We start from the raw sequence: 20,846 nt of genomic DNA, 5'->3' as shown, positions 1-20,846 counted from the left end.
ATAGCTCTTTTTGTGTATCGGTTTGGGTTTTCTTAGAATGTAAATATACTGGGTTTCTAAATTACATCTAAATGTTATCATAATATTTAATGTCCTAGGTACTTAGAATTGGCAGGCAATAGTAGAGTTTACTAATTGGTAACATACAAATTTGCATACCTAAATACCTAGTTCCCCCCCAAAAGCAAAAAGCTTAATTTGCACACTTCAAAGTTTCGAAGATTTCAATGCGTGCCTAGGCCAAGGCTGGGATTCAAATCCAGGACCCCTGGCATCGTATCACACTGTGCTAACTACTTTGCCACGGAGGTCTGCTTTCGAAAAGAGAAAACAGAGAAAAACATTTTGCGGCAAGTTGAGAATGTCAGTAAGCAAGCATAATGTAAAATATATATTTAGGGTAACTCTGTAACTTCATGTGAACCTCATAACTCGAAAATAATTTATGATAGAGATCTTTCGTGACGTGGTCAAATACGGAACGTCATGTACCAAGTTGAATGGTGAAATCAATTTTCAAGTGGTGAAGAATTATCTAAGTAGTGGTAACTTCATCACTTGAAAATTTTCAATCGGAACAAGAGTCGAGTAACACCTTGTATGTTTTCCTTCTTCCTTTACCTCTGTTATGTGTAAATTTCTCTACCCCATATTCTTCATTTTTTTTCTATTTTTTTAAAAAAAAGCTTTGAATGATGTCCTAGCTCTTCTAGCCTACCCCTCGCTATGGGCCTGTACTTGTCCATTAGTAGATAATATAAGGCTTAAAGCCACATATGTATGTGAGTGCACTGTAAAAGGTAAAGTGAAATGCTATATGGATGCAATGCTTTTTTTACGAGTCACTGGAGATTGTATAAATGTGAATGCTATTTTTAAACTGTATCACAAATGTAACAACCTTTAACGTTGCAATTTTTCTCCAGGTTTGACACACATAGTGATGGAAGGATTTGTTGTATGCACTCATCGCAACTTGTCACCTTCGCATCCAATATTCAAGCTCGTAGCACCTCATTTTCTATACCTGATAGCAATAAACACGTAAGTTGATATCATTTTTTAATGGGGTATAAATAGACAGTGAGCATATTAATTTGTGGGTCAATCCATTTGAAGTCATACAACATGGTTGCTTGACCATTTTTAAAAAGTTTATTTTTTGTGTGGTGTGAGCCTCATATGTTGACAGTTCAGACCCACTGTTATTTTATTTTTACTACCACCGATTTGAAGATGGCGGGCATTTTTTTATCATGGCGCACGTCATTTTCTCCATTCGTAAGCATCAGCGGCAACTTTTTTTTATCTCAGCTCTGGTAAGTCCTACGACAATGAGACAAAATCTGTGATGTTAAGCACATTATAGGCTACAATTATATTTCTGTGTAATTTTCTAAATATTATAAAAAGTAAAAAGTAAAAAAGTAAAGTTTTCCCTGTGCATAGCACCACGCCATGAAGGCGTATAGGGGGTGTGGGGGTAACGCCCCACACTTTCTTGATCCGGTCGTGAGTGGGGGTGATGTGATCAGCATCACACCCCTGACCGCCTTTACCCCCCAGGGTTTCCCCCAGGTACCCATGTTATTCGACGCTGGGTAGGCGCCGGGGCCGCTTCCACCGTTAGAAAAGTTCCCGGATTTGAACCGGCCGGGGATCGAACCCGGGACCTTGAGCATGGTAGCCAGACGCGTTACCGACTGAGCGGTCAAAATTATGTATTTTAATCGCTCAAAATGACATTTTTGAAATTTTTTTTGGGGGGGGAAGGCAGTTTGTTTGACACTTGAATTTTTTTATGCAAGTACCTGTGTACCAATAGAGTATGTCAAAATTATTTGAAGCTTGAGACTTTAATATGTTGTTTTCTACAGGGTCATAAACATGTACTTTTTGTTAAAAAATTCCAAGTTCAGAGTTAAATATCTCTGGTGGGCAGTTGTTTAAAAATCTGAAATTTGTACACAATACAGTACTCCATGATAAGTAACTTCAGTAAAAATTTTGAGTTTGAGATTCAATTGGTTTAAGAGATACAAAACTCGTGAAAAATTCAATATTTTGCATTAAATATGGTATACCTAATTTCCTATCTTATTAACATTTTGTTTTAAAATTCTGCAAACTGTAATTTGGAATGTCAATGAACAACATTACAATCCTGAAATGGATCTGCAATAAAGTATATATACGAGGGTGTACTGAAAAGTAAAGCTTCCTATGTTTTTATTTTCTTTGTTACCTTGTAAACGCATTTTGGATTTTGAACAACCATATATTGCACTTATAAGGCTTTCCCGTTTCTCCATTGAAGGTTTCAAACTTCTATCGCCAGGGGGTGCTGAACTATTGCGAGGAAAATGGCAGGATCTAACCATGCAATGTCGGTGGAGCACCTGAAGTAGCATGCAATGATCGAGTTTATAACCGAAGAAAATGTGGTACAAATTGACATTCTTCTGAGACTGAAGGCATTTTATGGGGATGAATGTGTAGACATCAGCAGTGGTCAGAAGTAGCGAGCTACTTGTAGCGTCGCTACTGTAGCTAGCTACAAAATTTGTAGCTGTAGCTGTAGCGACGCTACATTTTGAAAATTGTAGTTGTAGCGGTAGCGAAGCTACAAAATTCCTGTAGTTGTAGCGAAAATTTCGCTACAGCTACATTTTTTCTCAGCATTTTGAGATGAATTTTGAATGTGGCAACAGCGTCAAAAAAAATCGACAATAACCCTTAATTTTGCAGGAGGTTCATAAAGACAGTCTATTACATGGAGATACAGATTATCTAGACTGTAGATTATAGATATCTGCGTAATTTATTTAATTAGTATCTGAATAATTCAGATATCCAGATAACTAACTGACATATATGAATATATTCCTGCTAACAGCTACGTTTTTTTAGCTGCATCGCTATTTTGGGGAGAAACATGCCTCGTTTGCTGCACCACTGGAAAAAAGTGCCTCGTTTGCGTCACCCCCGGAACAAATCCTGTGGATATCCATGGTGTAAGAGACACCAAAATGTCATTAATTGCTGTGTAAGACGCAACTTGCAGTGCAGAAACGAGCGATGGATTTTCCACTGCACTGACAAGGGAATAGTGCCAGCAGTAAATGGCTCAGTACGTTAACAGCATTGATCATCGTCAGTATATAGGATCTCGCCAGCAATAAATTATTGTTACAAGAATGATAAGAGTTTCTGGAATTACAATTATTTTCGCGATAGTATTTGTTCACATATTTAAAATACGTTTAGAACACTCAGGTTTACACGACAGTTTCCTCAATAATTTTATCATATTGCAAAAAGTATGTATGTTTCCTTCAGAAACAACAATTTTCTTTAGTTAATTGATTGATTGATTGGTTTGGTGTTTTAAGTCCACTTTATGCACGGTAAGGTTAATCGGACTGGACCTACAGTTTAAAGTGGGATCCGAACCACTATGTGCCTCCACCGGGTATCGAACCCAGGACCCCTTGAATACAAGGCGATGACACTACCACTGCTCCATCGGGGAGGTCTTTCTTTAGTTAATATACATAGTTTTCAAATTTATATATTTCTCCCACTTTTGCGTCACTTTTCTGTAACTTTTGCTAATCATGACATCATCATCCTTCGCCGTTTCCTGCCTCTGGCTGGGTCGGCATAGAAGTCAAGCCTCTCCATTTTTCTGGTCTCCCACCACTCCTCTCTTTCCACAGTGTTCCAATCTTGTCCTCTTCTCCTAACACTCTCCACTATCTGCTCTTTCCACTGACATCTTGGTCTCCCCCTTGGCCTTATTCCCACTCCTTGTGCATGGTAAGCTCTTACTGGTAGTCTTTCTGCATCCATCCTCTTCATGTGTCCGAACCACTTCATCTGTGCCTGATCTATCCTGTCATGAAGCTTCACCACACCCACTGTCTGTCGGATCTCCTCATTCCTTATTCTAATCCTTCTAGTCTTCCTCAAAAAACTCCTTAAAAATTTAAATTTCACTGTCTGCATCTTTTCTTTGTCTCTCTATGGCATTGTCCAAGTCTCTGCTCCTTATGTAATTATTGGCACATAGTATGTGTTATATATTACCTTCTTGCATTTCATAGGTACATCCCTGTTCCATATTAATCTTCGAACGCTTTGATATAGTCCACCATCCATTTATCCTCTTCTGTTTATCTCCTCATCTATTCTTCCACTTCTCTCAATTATGAAATGAAGGATGAATGGTTTATTTAATTATTCTCTTATCTATAGTCGCTTTCTGCCACTTTCGGCTAATTGTGAGAACGAGGAAGAATGATGAATGATGAGCAGTGTGGGGAATGGAGAATCTCATCCTCCCAACTTGGCGTTTTTCCTAGTTTTCGTTTTGAGTCCATTTTATGCATAGATAAGCTGATCGAGACTGGATCCTAACCACTATGTGCCTCCGCTGGGTATCGAACCTGGCGCCCTTTTGTAGTCAAAGAGCTCCAGGTACTTTTCATTCAAAATGCTGACTTCATATCAGTCTATAAAAAATGAAATATTTATTCTAAAGAAAAATATGTTGATGTGAACATAAATACGTAATCCTACCAAATTTTATTTGTGTATAGTTGTAATCATTAATTTGGGTAACACCCTAATTGCAATATTCATATATCAAATTTGAATTGATATGCCACTTGCATAGGTATGGTATTCTCAAAAACTATAGTAAAAATAAGTAACTGAAGTAACACTGCTATCAAAATTATCGAATGACTGGAATCATGATAATAAATAACAGAATCTATTTACCAGTAGTAGGGTATTTTGTTAATACCCATATGGTTGTTTTCATTTGTTTTATGCGGAAGTAGCGCAAAAAGTAGCGAAGTAGCGAGTAGCGAACAGGAGTAGCGTAGCGAGCTACTTTTTGGTAAATGTAGTTGTAGCTGTAGCGAAGCTACATTTTGGAAGAGTAGCTGTAGCTGTAGCGAAGCTACTTTTAAAATGTAGCGTTCTGATCACTGGACATCAGTACTGTGCTATCTTGAATTTAGCATGCTCTTGAAGAAATCTCAGCTATGTGAGAGAATGGAATGAAAGGCCGTGAACTGCAACTGATGGAGGTCATCGGAATCGTGTTCAGCTGTTGTTTTTTTTTACGAGCATGAACAGCCCAAGATCGCACAGTACTGATGTCTACGCATTCATACCCATAAAATGCCTTCAGTCTCAGATAAATGTCAATTTCTAGCACATTTTCTGCGGTTATAAACTCGATCACTGCACGCTACTTCAGGTGCTCCACCGACATTGCATAGTTACATGCTGCCATTTTCCTCGCAATAGTTCAGCACCTCCTGGCGATAGAAGTTTGAAACCTTCCATGGAGAAGCGGGAAAGTCTTATAAGTGCAATGTATGGTTGCTCAAAATCCAAAATGCGTTTACAAGGTAACAAAGGAAATAAAAACATAGGAAGCTTTCCTTTTCAGTACACCCTCGTATATATACTTTATTGCAGATCCATTTCAGGATTGTAATGTTGTTCATTGACATTCCAAATTACAGTTTGCAGAATTTTAAAACAAAATGTTAATAAGATAGGAAATTAGGCATACCATATTTAATGCAAAATATTGAATTTTTCACGAGTTTTGTATCTCTTAAACCAATTGAATCTCAAACTCAAAATTTTTACTGAAGTTACTTATCATGGAGTACTGTATTGTGTACAAATTTCAGATTTTTAAACAACTGCCCACCAGAGATATTTAACTCTGAACTTGGAATTTTTTAACAAAAAGTACATGTTTATGACCCTGTAGAAAAAAATATATTAAAGTCTCAAGCCTCAAATAATTTTGACATACTCTATTGGTACACAGGTACTTTCATAAAAAAATTCAAGTGTCAAACAAACTGCCTTCCCCCCCCAAAAAAAAATGTTCAAAAATGTCATTTTAAGTGATTAAAATAAATAATTTTGACCTTAAAATTTATTATGAAGGAATAATATTTAGAAAATTACACAGAAATATAATTGTAGCCTATAATGTGCTTAACATCACAGATTTTGTCTCATTGTCGTACGACTTACCAGAGCTGAAATAAAAAAGTTGCTGCTGATGCTTACGAATGGAGAAAATGACGCGTGCCATGATAAAAAAATGCCCGCCATCTTCAAATCGGTGGTAGTAAAAATAAAATAACAGTGGTTCTGAATTGTCAACATATGAGGCTCACACCACACAAAAAATAAACTTTTTTAAAAATGGTCAAGCAACCATGTTGTATGACTTCATATGGATTGACCCTTGTAGCAGTACAGTATGTATGTATACCATGTGTAATAAATTACTTTATATCATGGTTGGGTGACTTTACAACTTGCAAATTTTGAAATAATTGTCTTTGTTCTAGATATTGCTGATGAAACTAATAGATTATTTACAAATGTTTAAGATTTCACCAGAAATTGCTGTAAATTTAATAGCCATATTTATTCCAGTCGAGGCCTCCAGAAGCTGGTGTCTCCAAATGGATGGGTTGACCGAAACATGACAGTCGGAGTGAAAGGGATGTTTGAACTTATTGCCAAAGGGTAAGAAAATAATCACCCTTACAAATATTCAATTTCCCGTTAATTTTTTAAAATTTGTTCACCCCAGTGTGAAAGTTTGAGTTTGTTCTTAAGTCCACTTTGCACACACAGAGAGAAATTTGGACTGGACCTACAGAATAGTGAGGTCCGAACCACTATGTGTGCCTACTGGGTAACCCCTTCCCCAGCCCCCTTGATTACAAGGTGACAACATTGCAACTATGCCATTCCAGTGTGAAAGGTTGCATTTATATCTTAAGGTTTGTTTGAAAGTGACATATAACTGGGTGCCAGGCAAAAAGTCACATACCATTTCTGTGTGAAATCTCCTTAACCAGTACAGTATCCTAAATTTGTTGGTAAGGGACCTAACCTCATATCTTGTAATGTGTGCAAAAAAAAATTCCCTTAATTTTAGATTCCGAAGATGGAAACTCCAAGATTATGGAATAATCGAAAGACAGGTTGCAGCTCGTGGAGTTTTGGATAAGAACATCCTTCCCTATTATCCTTATAGAGATGATGCAATTGACCTATATAACATTACACGAAGATATGTATCAAAGGTCGTCAAATATTATTATGGTAAGCAATTTTGTTAAATGTGCACATAATACAAATTGTATCAATACATGACTTTGTTGCCCAACTCTAATGTAAGCAAACAGAAAATATAATATGCTAACTTTTTTTTGTTGTTGTTCAGAGAAATGAAATACCAAATTTCAATTAATATAACAGAAACATGAAAAGAGTACTAAATGTAAATAGAAATTGTTCCTTAAGGCTCAGCTGGGCCTTTGCCTGATGACAGCAAAGCCTTTTTTGAAATTTTCACCCCTTTCAAAAAACTGCTGTGATATTCCACAATCTGAAAAATTATATCAGGTTTTCCTTCTAGAACATTTTTATGAAGTTTGCTTTCACTGTTGTCTAGATATTTGCAATAGTTTAATATGCTTACATAGCTGCAAAACTATTGCAAATATCTAGACACAAGCAAAACCAAACTGCACAAAGATTCATGTGAATGCTCTTGAACAAATTCTAGGCAGATGTGATTAATCAGATTTTGGAATATCATAGGTAGAAGTAGTTTTTTTTTTTTTTTAAGGGGAGGAAAATTCAAAAAAGGCTTCACTGTCGTTGGTCAAAGACCCAGTCGAACCTTTATTAACATGTGTTAGAAAGAATAATAATTTTAGAAATCTTACAAATGCTGGCAGGTGTCATATTTAACGTAGTTTTAGTGAAATTAGTTCAGTGCCCTAGGTGTGTTGCTCATGGTCCTTTTCAATTGTCTTGTACAAAGGTTGCATAAAAAATAATGAGAAAAATGTCAAGTTTTTTAACAACTTTTTTTATCTCCAATCCTGTTGTTTCATCTCTGCTAGGTCCAAATATATTTTATTCTCAAAGACTTTTAACCCATTACCTGCGATGGATCTATATATAGACTCTCCAAAAGTGGTATTTTTGGGGGAGCGTCTACATATAGACAGTATTTCAAAGTTAACGGTTCTTGTATTGTGGTAAGTCATTTTTATAGACACCACTTTTTCGTGCTATTATTAGTCTATATAGGCTATTGGCCATCAAACAATCCATTGTTGGTGCTCTGTCAGTTCCTGAAAAATATATTTTTGCAATATGGAATTAGAGCCACGGTGGTATAATTGGTAGGGTGTCTGAATACCATGCGAGAGACCCAGTTTCAATTCCTGGGGTGGGTGTTCTAAGGCTGAAATTTTACTGGCTTGAACCTTCATAGAGTTGCCCTGGAGGTCACCCAGCCTCAAATAAATGGGTACCTTTGAATTTTTGAATTTGAATTTAAAATTGTGGGTGCGTCAGCACTAAGGCTATTTTGCACCCGTCACATTATACAGGGTCCAGCCCCTTATCGTTACAAATAACAACTCTAACGATGCAGAATTAAAATCATAAAATATTAAAATCTTCTGACTTTCGTTAAAAGCTGAGTCTGTAAAGGGGCACTCAGCACACGTAAGGACAAAAGAACAGGACAATACAAACAAAATTATACTGGCCATGGGGCCAGTCGCCAGAGCCTCGTTAGTCCTCAGTCCAGGGTGCACTAATGTGGAAGTGAGGTTGACATTTGGGTGTACTATGTGGAAGGTCACCCCTTACAAAATGGGTACCTGGGGGCAACCCTGGAGGGAAAAGGCAGCCAGAGTATGGTGCTAATCACATCACCTCCAAAATGACCGAGATTGAGAATATGTGGTGGGGCCAAAAAATCACATCCCCTAAATGTGTCTTTATGGTATAGTGCTGTATTCAGGGGGAAATTTACCTTTTATCTTACCTAATATGAAATGTTTATTTGCAGCATAGTCTATATATAGATTCTTTTCCTTAGCTTCATTATGCAGCATGTCTTTTTATAGTTATTTCGTTACATTGTTTACGATGATTTTTTTTTTTTTTGGTCCCACTTCCCTCCAACATCGCCGCAGGGAAGGGGTTATTATGAGAGATCACCCACACATCCATACAAAACTAAATGTGTAATTACTGTATTGTACAAAGTTGTGTGTAGGTGTAGTAGAGTCAAAAATATATGTGTGTGTGTACTGATATCATGTATATCTCGTTGCACATGAAAATGTGTCCGATTGTGACTGCAAGAAACTGCAGAGTAACTGTTTAAAATAGCCATGAGCAAGTGCATAGGCGGAGTTCTGGAGGGGCCAGGGTCCCCCAACTTAAAAAAAGATTTAAAAAAATAACACATGATTAAGTTCAGTTACTACATTTTTGTTATGAAGCCATATCGCAAATCTTGTTTGGCATGTTGGCATGTGCGGTAATTGCGCCGCAATAGCGGGTCTTTGACGATTTGATTGATGTGTACAGTTTGAAGAAAGAAAAACGTAAAATGAGTTTGTGTTGAGTCAACAGTTACTGCTGGGGCATCAAAAGAACTTTTCAATTTAATTTTTCTAAAATTTCTGAAGCTTACTATTGTACCGTAACTTTTTTAAAGTAATATGAATATTGTATCAATAAAACATTAATGAAATGCAAAATGCAATAATCGTACTGTTTTGCTTATTTTAAAACAGACAACCAATATACTAATTAATATTTGTTTACTTAAGCGAGGAAATTTAACATTTGCAAATCTAAAAGGCCTACTACTAAGTGTTTTTAAGTAGTTTTTTTTTTTTAAATTTCCGGGGGAAGGGCTCCGAACCCCTTATAAACTAGGGGATGTTCAATAACCCTCAGGTACATCATATGCTTCTCCCAAAATCTGGCCACCCCAAAGCAAAAGCTCAAACTCCGCCCATGAGCAAGTGAGAGTTGGGATTCATTTTTTGTGAGCCAAAAATGTTTCAGCTACCAAGACTCATAGCAAACTGGTGTCTTAATGGTGGAATACCTTGAACATGGGTATGCTGTTAATGCCGATGCCTATCAGATACTTCAGCATTTAAGCAAGGGCATCATAAGAAAATGGTGAAGTTTTCTACGCAGTGGAGTGATTATTCTTAATGATAATGCATGTTCCCATACTGCACATCAAACCATTGCGAAGTTTTCACTAGGTAAGTTTAGACAAGCCCCCAACCCACCTCTTTTAGAGTCTGTATTTCGCACCAATTGATTTCCACCTTTTTTCTGCTCTACAGGAATATGTATTTGGGCACTACTTTCAGAACAATGAAGATGTGAAAAAAACTAACCTCCAGATGGTTACAAAATCTTGACACCAAATTTTGTTCGACCGGCCTAAACAACTTCATCTTGTGCTGTGATAAGAGTTTGAACAGGAATGGCGATTATGTGAATCAGTAATGCAATGTGCCCACTGTCATTTACAGGCTGTGTAACCTTTTTTTCTGATCACACCTCATATTTCTATATTAAAAAAAAAATCCATGCTCTAATTACTCCATGATTATCATTTCAGACACCCCTGAAAAAATCAAGAATGACCATGAGCTTCAGAATTGGAGGCGAGAAATGGCAATCTCACAAAAGGATGGTGGGTTAGGTGCGCAAGATGTGCCGGGAACTGACGATGGTTTTACGGACGTTGAACAAATCATCGACACTGCAACTGTCCTGATTTCTACATGCAGCCAAGGACATGCTGCTGCCAATTTTCAACAGTATGATTCCTATGGATATGTGCCTAACTATCCAGGCATTCTCTATGGCCTTCCTCCTGACAAAAAGGTAGGCATTAACATTGTTTTACCATAGGCGTGCACACAGAGGGTTCCAGGGGTGTCTGGGCACCCCTTACTGTAGGGTCATTCCATGTCAAATCAACCAATTTTTTAAAAAATGGTTGCATGACCATTTTAGAAAAAAATCATTTTTAGTACATACCTTTGTACATGTTTCTAGATATCAAAACCAATGTTCAAAAAAAATATATTGTCTTTAGTTCTCCTGGGGCAGCCATTTTTCCAACATGGCGCATGGCTTTTTTTGCTCATGTAGCACTATACAGAAACCTTAATATCTCAAAAACCATTAAAGCTAGAGACCTGAAACAAAATTCATTGTATAGCTAATGAAGTATACTTCCTATGATATTCAGGTATGTTTTGCTTGAAATTGCATCGTAAGTACGAAAATTATGGTGGAAAATGGGGTAACAATAGTTAAAAAATTGTATTTTTAAGCCCGATTTTTTTAAATGAAGGGGTTTAGTCTAAGGCTTGATTTTTTTTTCATGAGTAGACCTACCTGCAGGGTGTCTGTAAATAAAATATCAGTGCCTAGAAATGCACCCCTTTTTTACAGCATGGGCTCAAACATGGCCGTTCATTGAATTTTGACAGATTTCGGGGTTAAATATCTCAGATGGGTCCCTTTAAAAAATCTGAAATTTGGCACATAGGAAGCCCTTCATGAACTTAACTCACAGTAAAAATCTCAACTTTTAGATTCAACTCGTTTTGGTCAATATGAGGTAACGTATGTCACCTAATTTCTGACGTTGCAAAGTAAGGTTACACTACATCCCATACTTAAAATAATGAAGTCTTTTCTTTTTCTTTTTTAAATTTGGGTTAAATAAAGGCTCAGAAAATATAGTAACATAAGGTTTTAATACTTGACTTACCAGAAATTGAAATTACAAGGTATGACAATTGAAAATCTGTGAAATCTCATTGCAAAAGGTTTGATTTATTAGGTACCCATGGAGGTATATATATGCAATACTGTTGCATAATTATGCAACAGTATTGTGTGAAACAATTAATTTTATGATTGAATGACAGTTATTTTAATATTATTATGTAATTCTTGAATATTCTAAAGCAAAATTTTGATAAATTGGTGCATACAATTACAGTGAAATTCTTACATAACTAACTAACTAACTCTCTAGCCTTCTTAAACCTGAAGGTTCATGACTGCAGCAACACAGGCCTTCCATCTGTCCCTATCCTGAGTTGATCTATATACTCTTTTTCATCCCTACCGATTTCCTTTAGACCCATCTCAACGATATCTGTCCATCTTCATCTTGGCCTTCCTACATGTTTCTTACCATCAGGTTTCCCAACAAGAATCCTGTAAACTCTTCTTTCCTCTCCCATTCGTGCCACATGGCCTGCCCACCTAAGTATTCTTGATTTAATTATTCTAATAATATCTGGACATGAATACAAATTATGTAACCTTCTCCACTCACCTGTCTCCTCATCCCTTTTAGGTCCAAAGATTTTCCTAAGGATCTTATTTTCAAATACTCTCAATTTGTGTTCTTCTTTCAATGTAAGGAACCAAGTTTTGCATTCATATAATAATACAGGCAAAATTACTGTTTTGTATATTTTAACTATTAGTTTCTTAGATATTAAACGAGAAGACAAAAGGTTATGAAGAGAAAAGTAACATGAATTTCCTGAATTAAGCCTGCTTTTTATTTCCTCTTTAATATCATTTTCATTTGTTAGTATTACTCCTAAGTACTTGAATTTGGAAACTGGTTCAAACGAGTTGTTATCAATAATTAGATTTTGATTATTACCTAACACTTGGTTTCGGCCTGTAAGCATATATTTAGTTTTATCTTTGCTAATTTCCAAACCTATTTCTTTAGCTGCTTTGAAAAATATTTTAGCATTATTGTTAATTGTATTTATATCATCCCCTACTAAGTCTACATCATGTGGAATACTTACATATTAATATTAATCAATATTGTGACAAATTTCCAAGTATCAGTCAGAAATGGTAAAAGTATCCGTATTGGTATCGGTTCTCAAAGGCAGACCGCAAACCAGATCCGACACGATGCAACAAGTCATTCTTGTCGCAAACCGTCTCAGGAAAGGTTTTAGCATAGTCCCTTATTGGAGGCACACACTGGACGAAACATTTGACTCAAGTCACCTTGCAACAAAACAATGAAGGCCCATGGAATATGGTCCCACGTGGAGCAGCTTGCGGCAAAATGATTCGTTCATGTGCCAGTCTATTCACTTCAGGCAGACATCTAATCACAGACCAAAAACGCAGGTAACTTGAAGCCAACAATTAATGCAGTCATTGAATCTTAAATTAAATGGTTAATATCATATTTTCTAACCAATTATTTGATAGAAATATATTCAATTCACTACTTATAAAGGGGTGTAAGGGGTGCTTCTTCCACATAGAGCACCCAATAGTCAACCCCACTTCCACATAGCACACCCTGGACTGAAGACTAACGAGGCTCTGGTGACTGGCCCCATGACCAGTATAATTCTGTGTCTTCCTTTGTTTTGTTCTTATTTGTGCTGAGTGCCCCTTTTAGCCTCAGCTTTTAACCAAGGTAAGGATATTTTAGTTTTCAGACACGCTTTTATTTTTATTACGATAAGGGGGCTGGACCCCATATAGTGTGACGGGTGCAAAATAGCCTGTGCTGACACATCCAAAAAAAATTTAATTAAAAAAAAAATCACTACTTATAAACTGATACATCAATTCTACATACACATGGATATATTGATTCTGCTGTAAACTGTTATAATCCATTGTTACCCACTTCCGAAATTATACAACAGACCTAGACCTAATGTGAAAATGGACAGAATCTGCTATCACATTTTAGCCACCAAATTGACTTGCCGTGTTGGACCCGGTATGCAGCTGACCAACGTGGTATTGGCTCACCCCCCACTGTAATCATATGTATTCTGTAAATTTGTGTGCTAATGGTTTTGCTTTGCAGCGAGACATGACCATGGAAGAGCTCCTGGCATTTCTACCCAATAAGGAAACCACCTTGGAGATTATGGTGATCACCAAGTTGCTGAGCATGAAAGGAACAAACTCGCTCGGGGATTTTGAAGTTCAGTACTTGTACGATCCAGCCGCAGTGTTGGCAGCAGATGAGTAAGTGCGAACATGTCATTATAAACAGCTCTTCCTCCCCACCCTGGTACAAAAAAAATATATATGTTGGTTGGAAATGTCATAGTAGCAACTATTTATTCTCAAATGATACAAAAGAGATACCTCTGTGAAATTTCGATGTAGTCATGGTGTACAACCGTTGCCAGTGATATGGAAGTTATAGTATTTCTGTAACAGTGCCTATTCTGTTGATGGTTTGAATGGAGCAGTCTATTGTCTGAAGAATCTCTGGAACAGTTCAGAAGCTTCATCTTAGGGATCAAATCAAAGTCACAGGGGCTGGTAGAATATCTACCAGCCCCATCGAGCTAAAAAAATCAGCCTCACAAGCACCCGAGCATTGTCCTGCAAAATGATGGGAGGATTCAGGAGAAAGTGTCGCCTCTTCTTTCACAACGCAGGTTCATTTACTGGGAGGTAGGTTAGCTATCAAACTCACATGTGGTACAGGGTGTCCCACTAGCTTTCGAACCCGAAAAAAACGTTATAATTTCCGAACAAACATACACAGGAAAATTAAATTCACAATACACGTACCTCGTTTCATGCTGAATACATGATCGTCACAGCAGGTGCTGCAAGTGTCTTCCCTGGACGTCCAGACATGTTTGTACACGGCGTTCCATATTGTGAAAAGTCCAATGTAGAGTCTCCGGTGTGATCTCGTGAATTGCATTCTCGATGTTGTTTCGCAACTCTTGCAGTGATCGTGGTTTGTTTCTGTAGACACAACCTTTAAGGAAACCCCATAAAAAATCCGGAGGTTGTCAAATCTGGGGATCTTGGCGGCCACAATCCTTTGGAGATGATTCTGTCACCAAAAAAGGACTCAATTTCTGCCATGGCCACATTGGAAGTATGGCACGTCGCTCCGTCTTGTTGGAAATAACCGCGACACAGTTCTTCATCGTCCAGCTGATTCACAAATGCACTGAAAATGTGTACGTAAACTTGTCTGTTTACTGTATCTTCAAAGAAGATGGGTCCAATGATACGCTGTCGGGAAATTGCACACCAAACTCCCACTTTCAAGGGATGAAGTGGTCTCTCGTGGTACACATGCAGATTTTCGGCGTCCCACACCTGGGTATTCTGGGAGTTCACATACCCGGAGAGATGGAACCAAGCTTCATCGGTGAACCAAGTATAGTCTAGGATTCCTGGATTGTCATGCAGCAAAGCTTGCAACCACCGACAATACGTCACGCGCTTTTCCCAATCTGTAGCCTTCAACTCCTGGATGACTGTAATGCGATAGGGATACAGCTTGCCTCTTTTGGCTGCTCTTTGCGCAGTTGACTTTGATATCCCTGCCTCCTGCGATAATCGACGCAGGCTCTTCTTAGGAGACTGCAAAATACGTTGCCGCACATTCTGTATTGTCTCCTCGGACATCCGTGGATGCGTGCCTCCATGTCCCGTAAGCAACGTTCCTGTTGTTCCGAACTTGTGCACCAAATGATGTATTGATGATTTCGATGGTCCTTTACAGCATCCAAATTCACGGCAAAATTCACGTTGAACGGTTTGATACAATCCCGATATCAAATATTTCTTTACAATGAACACGCATTCTGGTACGGTGTACCGATCCATCCTCGCGATGCAGGGACTCGCGTTACGCTAACCCACACGCACCACGCCAAGCAGCACTTCCCCTGGCGCCACCTACTGTCTTTGTTTTGAGGTGTGCACTTATGTTCAACCCTGCCTCGTGATCATCATGAAACAAGGTACGTGTATTGTGTATTTCATTTTCCTATGTATGTTTGTTCGGAAATTATAACGCTTTTTTTGGGTTCGAAAGCTAGTGGGACACCCGTTATAAGTGAGAAGCAACAGTTCCGTTTCATGGCGTATATACAGCAGTGTTGCCACTATTAAATTTCCAATCCACGTATTCCTACCCAATGTAATTTGGCAAACTTTCCGAAGATGTCCAAGCCCAATGAGTGGTACTAGGTGGAATCTGAATCAGTGACCCCTGTGAATTTGTTTGAACTGTTGATTTTATAAGTCCACTTAAGGTCTGTAGGTCCAGTCCACAGATAGGCTAATCTGGACTGGACCTACAGACCTTAACCCCTTAAGTGTGGGTTACGCCCTCCCCATTGTGCTGCTGTAGCGCGGAAGGCCTTATTATTGTTTCAAATATATTCGATTTACTGTGGTGTGTATATATATATAGTCACACAGACATTTAGTGAGATAGTTCTAGCTGCAGTAGAAAAAAAATAGTAGCAAGAGAGGAAAAAGACAAAAAGAAGAAGACAAAACTAATTTTTCCCTTCTTCTTTCCTTTCGTCTTTTTCCTCTGTTGCTACTATTTTTTTTTCTACTACAGCTAGAACTATCTCACCAAACGTCTGTGTGACTATATATATATACGCCACAGTAAATCGAATATAGTTGAAACAAACATAAAGTGTATATATACTCCTTCTGCAATACAGCAGCACAATGCAGAAGGCGTATACTGAATTTGACGAAAAAACCTACATTTTCCTGCAAACAACACATTTTCCAGTAGCGACTTGTTCAACAAATTCCACACTTAAGGGGTTAAGGTGCAATCCGAACCAATGCGCAATATGCCTCCAATGGGTATCAAACCTGGGACACCTTGATTACAAGGCGACAGTGTTACCACTACACCATTGGGGAGGCCCCCACCTACCTGATGAAGCTCGCGCACAGCGAGCTGGTTAGCGCACTTGCCTTTGGTGCCAGCAGTCTTGGGCTCGATTCCCAGTGGGATGCCCTCACAATTTCGGCATTGACCCAGCATTGTGAGGAAAATTGGGGAGCTGCTTGAAAAGTAGTAGTAGCAGGCTCCGGTCTCGAAATCCAGAAAACAGCGGCAATGGGACTCTGTGCACTGACCATGTGTCACCCAATTAAAAAGTTGCTCTGGCAGCACCTGGCCCTTAGAGGGTTGTTGCACTATTGAGTTTTAGTTTGTTAGAATATACCACACTTTTAGGCAATAAATGTAAGGCATGGAGGGAAGCCTCTTTCACCAAGTAAAGATGTCGCTGGATAAGCCCAGATGGCAGGGGTCAAATGGTCCACTGCATACTACCCCTACTGGCACTGACCACCCCAACAAACAAGAAAAGCCAGTTCTTCTTTGTAGCTAATCAGTGGTGATATATTCATTCTAATTTTTGGACTTTTAACCACTGTTATTTTTTAAAGAGATTTACCTACGTTTCGGAGGCTGAATCTGCCTCCGTCTTCAGGGTAGCGTGTAGTCATATAATGGCTGCCTTGGAGGATTATTCTTGGTGGCCTAGGCTCCACCGCGTCTGTTGGTCACAAGGACCAGGTGCCAGGTGGAGCTTAGGCCACCAAGAATAATCCTCCAAGGCAGCCATTGTATCACTACACGCTACCCTGAAGACAGAGGCAGATTCAGACTCCGAAATGTAGGTAAATCTCTCTAAAAAAACAACAGTGGTTAAAAGTCCAAAAACTAGAATGAAGAAAAGCCAGATAAATCAGTGCTCTTTTAAACAAGATGTGCATCTTTTGATTGTATATACTATACTGAATGTGACTTTGCTGGTCTTTACTTTCCCTCTCTTTACACCATATTAGTGTCCTATTTATGATGAACAAAGGATTAAGAATCCTGTTCAAAAACTGGGCCCAGTTTGGGATCAATAGTGGTATATAAAATGTCTTTTCGGTGTTAAAATGTTAAATATAATCCTAAATTTCATTTAAAAACTATACTTACCTAAACAAAATATACAGTTCCATTCTAGTAGGATGTTTGAGCAGTAACTAGAATATTACGTTTATTTCTGTGTAAAGGAGACCATTTCTGCTTCTCAAATTTTTACAGCAGAATTGATTAATTTGAGAAGCAAAAATGGTGTTTACACAGGAACAAAAACTTAATATGTTTTAATTTTCATAGACTCCTGCCAATAACAAACTGATTCACAACAAACTTTAATCAAGTAAATTTACATTTACCGCATGGCAACCCCTGGACTCCCCTTCTAAATGTCTTTGAACTTTATTTGTATTACTTTGATCAGTAAAACTTATATACGAATCTATCACTAACAGCAATTTTCTGAATTCTCTCCCCATCCCCCCCTTTAGTAATAAGTTAACTAAAAAATTATGGACACACTGTAAATTATGGATAAATTGTATATCTCCTCTTTTTTATTATTATTATTATTATTATTACAACAGGTTATATTTTTCTTTCAGGTATCGAGCTGAACTAAGGAACTTTTCTCTGGAAGTGGAAAGACGAAACAAAACAAGAGTAAGGAAATATGATTGGTTGGATCCTAAACAGGTGCCAAATGCAATCAGCATATGAGTGTTGAAGGTGTGTTAAGGACAGACATTACTTTTTTTTCTTTTGCAAGTCATTTTTTGATCAGTCTTGCGAGATGGCTGTTTGTTACAGTGCACACAGGATTTGTGCATTCTGAACAGCTGTTTCTATCATTAATTATCTTTTGCTTTAGTCTTAAGATAGTGCAATATTCTCGTCAAGTTTTAATCTTTTCATTTCACAACAAATAATTTTTATTAAGTTACCATGAAATCATTATTGCTTACAAATAAAATTAACTTTATGTCTTCAGTTCAGGTTCACCATCTTCTGTCACTGTTGGCCAATTGATGAATTTTATATGCTTTTAACTGGGAACTTTACAAATATATGAAATTGTTAGTGTCTAAGTCCAAAGTACAAATTAGTTTCAAATGTTGTTGTGGACCAATGCATTTGTATTATTTCTAATAAATGTTAAATGGAAAAATGTTTGTTATTTCCTTCTCTTGAAAAGTGGTCCTTAAATTATGTTATAATACTAATAATAAGAGTGAATAATATAAACATGCAATGATTGGTATGTTTTGTCTTTCTCTCAATAGTTGCAGATTTCACTCTTATTATAATACATTTTAAACGCCACCTGTTTGGTTTGAACCTGATTTTAACACATAGTTTCGGAAGTTTCTTTAAAAAAAGAATACCTCAAATCTAGTGTAACAGCGATTTTATAGCCAAGGGCTGTGAAGTGGCTTTTAACTGTGCTGTACATAATCAGTGCATAGAGTCCAAGTGCTTTGTAGATGGGACCCTGGTTCATTTTCTTTTCACGTAGCTTGCCAACTGTCCTCGTGATGATCGTCAAAAGTGAAACTTTTAGAGCTTCCACTGGGGATCGAACCTGGGACCACTCACCAAAGTGCCTCTATTGAATTGAGCTAGGATTTTTGCTGTTCATGTGAAATTTCTGATCACAGCTAACGTTTCCACAACAATGAAAACATAAGTGTTTGGAAAGCCACTTTTTAACAGTAACTGTATAACAGTTAAAAAAAAAAAGCTCAGTTACAGACTTTTCCTTAAACATAGTTCTCTTAAAGTTACTTTATTCTAGATAAGGTACAATTCTTAAAATGCATTGCACTAATTTTGTTAAATATAACGAACCTCATAACTTCAAACATAAAAAAAATGTAGATGCAAGAAATTTCGAGGTATCTTATACATGAAAAAAATTACCTCATACAAAACATTTGCTCACGCACGTTTGAAGATTTAAATTTTGCTTCTATTCATTTCCTGTTGAAAATGCACACGGAAGGAAGTAAGTAAAAGAAACTATTTATAGTTACTCCAAAAAGTATTGTTACTTTCAAACATTGAAAAGCATGCTATCAGGATGGAAGCATTAGCAATAACATTATGAATTTCAATTTGGGCTTCTGTCCCTGCTTCAAGCATAACCTTGCTCTATATGTATAATGGGATGCAAGTATTGCTTTGGTAAGTAACTATCCACAAATCTTTCAAAGGCTGACAAGAGCTTCTTTTGTTTCAATTCTTGAAGCACTCTTTGTGAAAAAAAGATAATAAACATGGGGATGGACAATTTGCTTGGTAATACTTATGCATTCCACTGTACAAGAAGGTGCCTTCTCTAACTAGAAAACAAAAATTCGACTACAGTTCTAGCAGGATTTCCCAATATAAAGGATCAATTTTTTTTTAAATGTAAATGAGTAATGGTACAGATAATTGGAGTTTCCTTCGATACCTGGTGGATGTACATGATGGTTCGAATACCACTTTAAACTATAGGTCCAGTCTGTGTATAAAGTGGACTTTCACCAAACATTGGGGCAGATTGTGTTGTTTTGTGGTTCCAAAACACTTAAAACCTGCATCCTCAACTTAGATAAACATATTTACACACTTTATTTTGTTTTGTTCAACCTTCTCAGTGTTACTATTAAAACGAAAATTTCCCAAAGAATTAAGTTATTACAAGTGATGAGACATGGGTTAGCATGTATGTGATATCAAAACCAAAGCAAGCCTCCACAGCACAGCACACTATGATTCCAGGTGTCCCGGGATCAAATCTCAGCCTGCATATGGGTGTTCTTTGTGAGTGTTCCTTCATCAATTCCATCCGGCGGAGGCACATAATGGTTTGGATTAACTTTAAACTGTAGGTCCAGTCGTAATTAGCCTATCTGCACACAAAAGTGTACTTTAAAAAAATGGAAATAGCCAAAAGTGACGAGAGAAGCGATGCTAAGTAACAAAAACCAAATCAGATATCAAAACCAAACCAAAGTTATCACAATGGCAGATAAATAATCATTTCATAATTTTAAAAAACTGTCAGAATTAACAAACACAATAGCACATAAACTGCTGTAGAGCACATGGAGTGGTGCACAAATTGAAAGTTAAAGAATCCCATTACGTGGTGTCACTTGCAAAGTAACACATATTGGCATGAACATTAGCGTAGGGTGTTTCAAAAGTTTGGTTTCCTTTTAGACAGACCTTCTATGTACATAAGTCATAAAACCAA

General features: G+C 37.5%; 1 protein-coding gene across 1 annotated transcript in view; it reads left to right on the top strand.

Annotated features, from left to right (window-relative positions):
* LOC145994228 (polyunsaturated fatty acid 5-lipoxygenase-like) overlaps positions 1-18,759 on the top strand; it is a 62,151-nt gene extending 43,392 nt beyond the window's left edge. Inside the window, exons 9-14 of the mRNA XM_083130325.1 lie at positions 927-1,044; positions 6,484-6,576; positions 6,995-7,161; positions 10,520-10,788; positions 13,793-13,956; positions 18,208-18,759. Coding sequence (XP_082986451.1) covers positions 927-1,044; positions 6,484-6,576; positions 6,995-7,161; positions 10,520-10,788; positions 13,793-13,956; positions 18,208-18,322 — 926 coding nt within the window. The 3' untranslated portion in view covers positions 18,323-18,759. The remainder of the gene's footprint in view (positions 1-926; positions 1,045-6,483; positions 6,577-6,994; positions 7,162-10,519; positions 10,789-13,792; positions 13,957-18,207) is intronic.
* The last annotated feature ends 2,087 nt before the right edge of the window (positions 18,760-20,846 follow it).

Source organism: Lepisma saccharinum, chromosome 10, assembly GCF_977018435.1.
Source record: "Lepisma saccharinum chromosome 10, izLepSacc3.1, whole genome shotgun sequence".
Taxonomy (NCBI): domain Eukaryota; kingdom Metazoa; phylum Arthropoda; class Insecta; order Zygentoma; family Lepismatidae; genus Lepisma; species Lepisma saccharinum.
The sequence above is the reverse complement of the archived record's forward strand: the minus strand, read 5'-3'. Positions and strand labels throughout refer to the sequence as shown.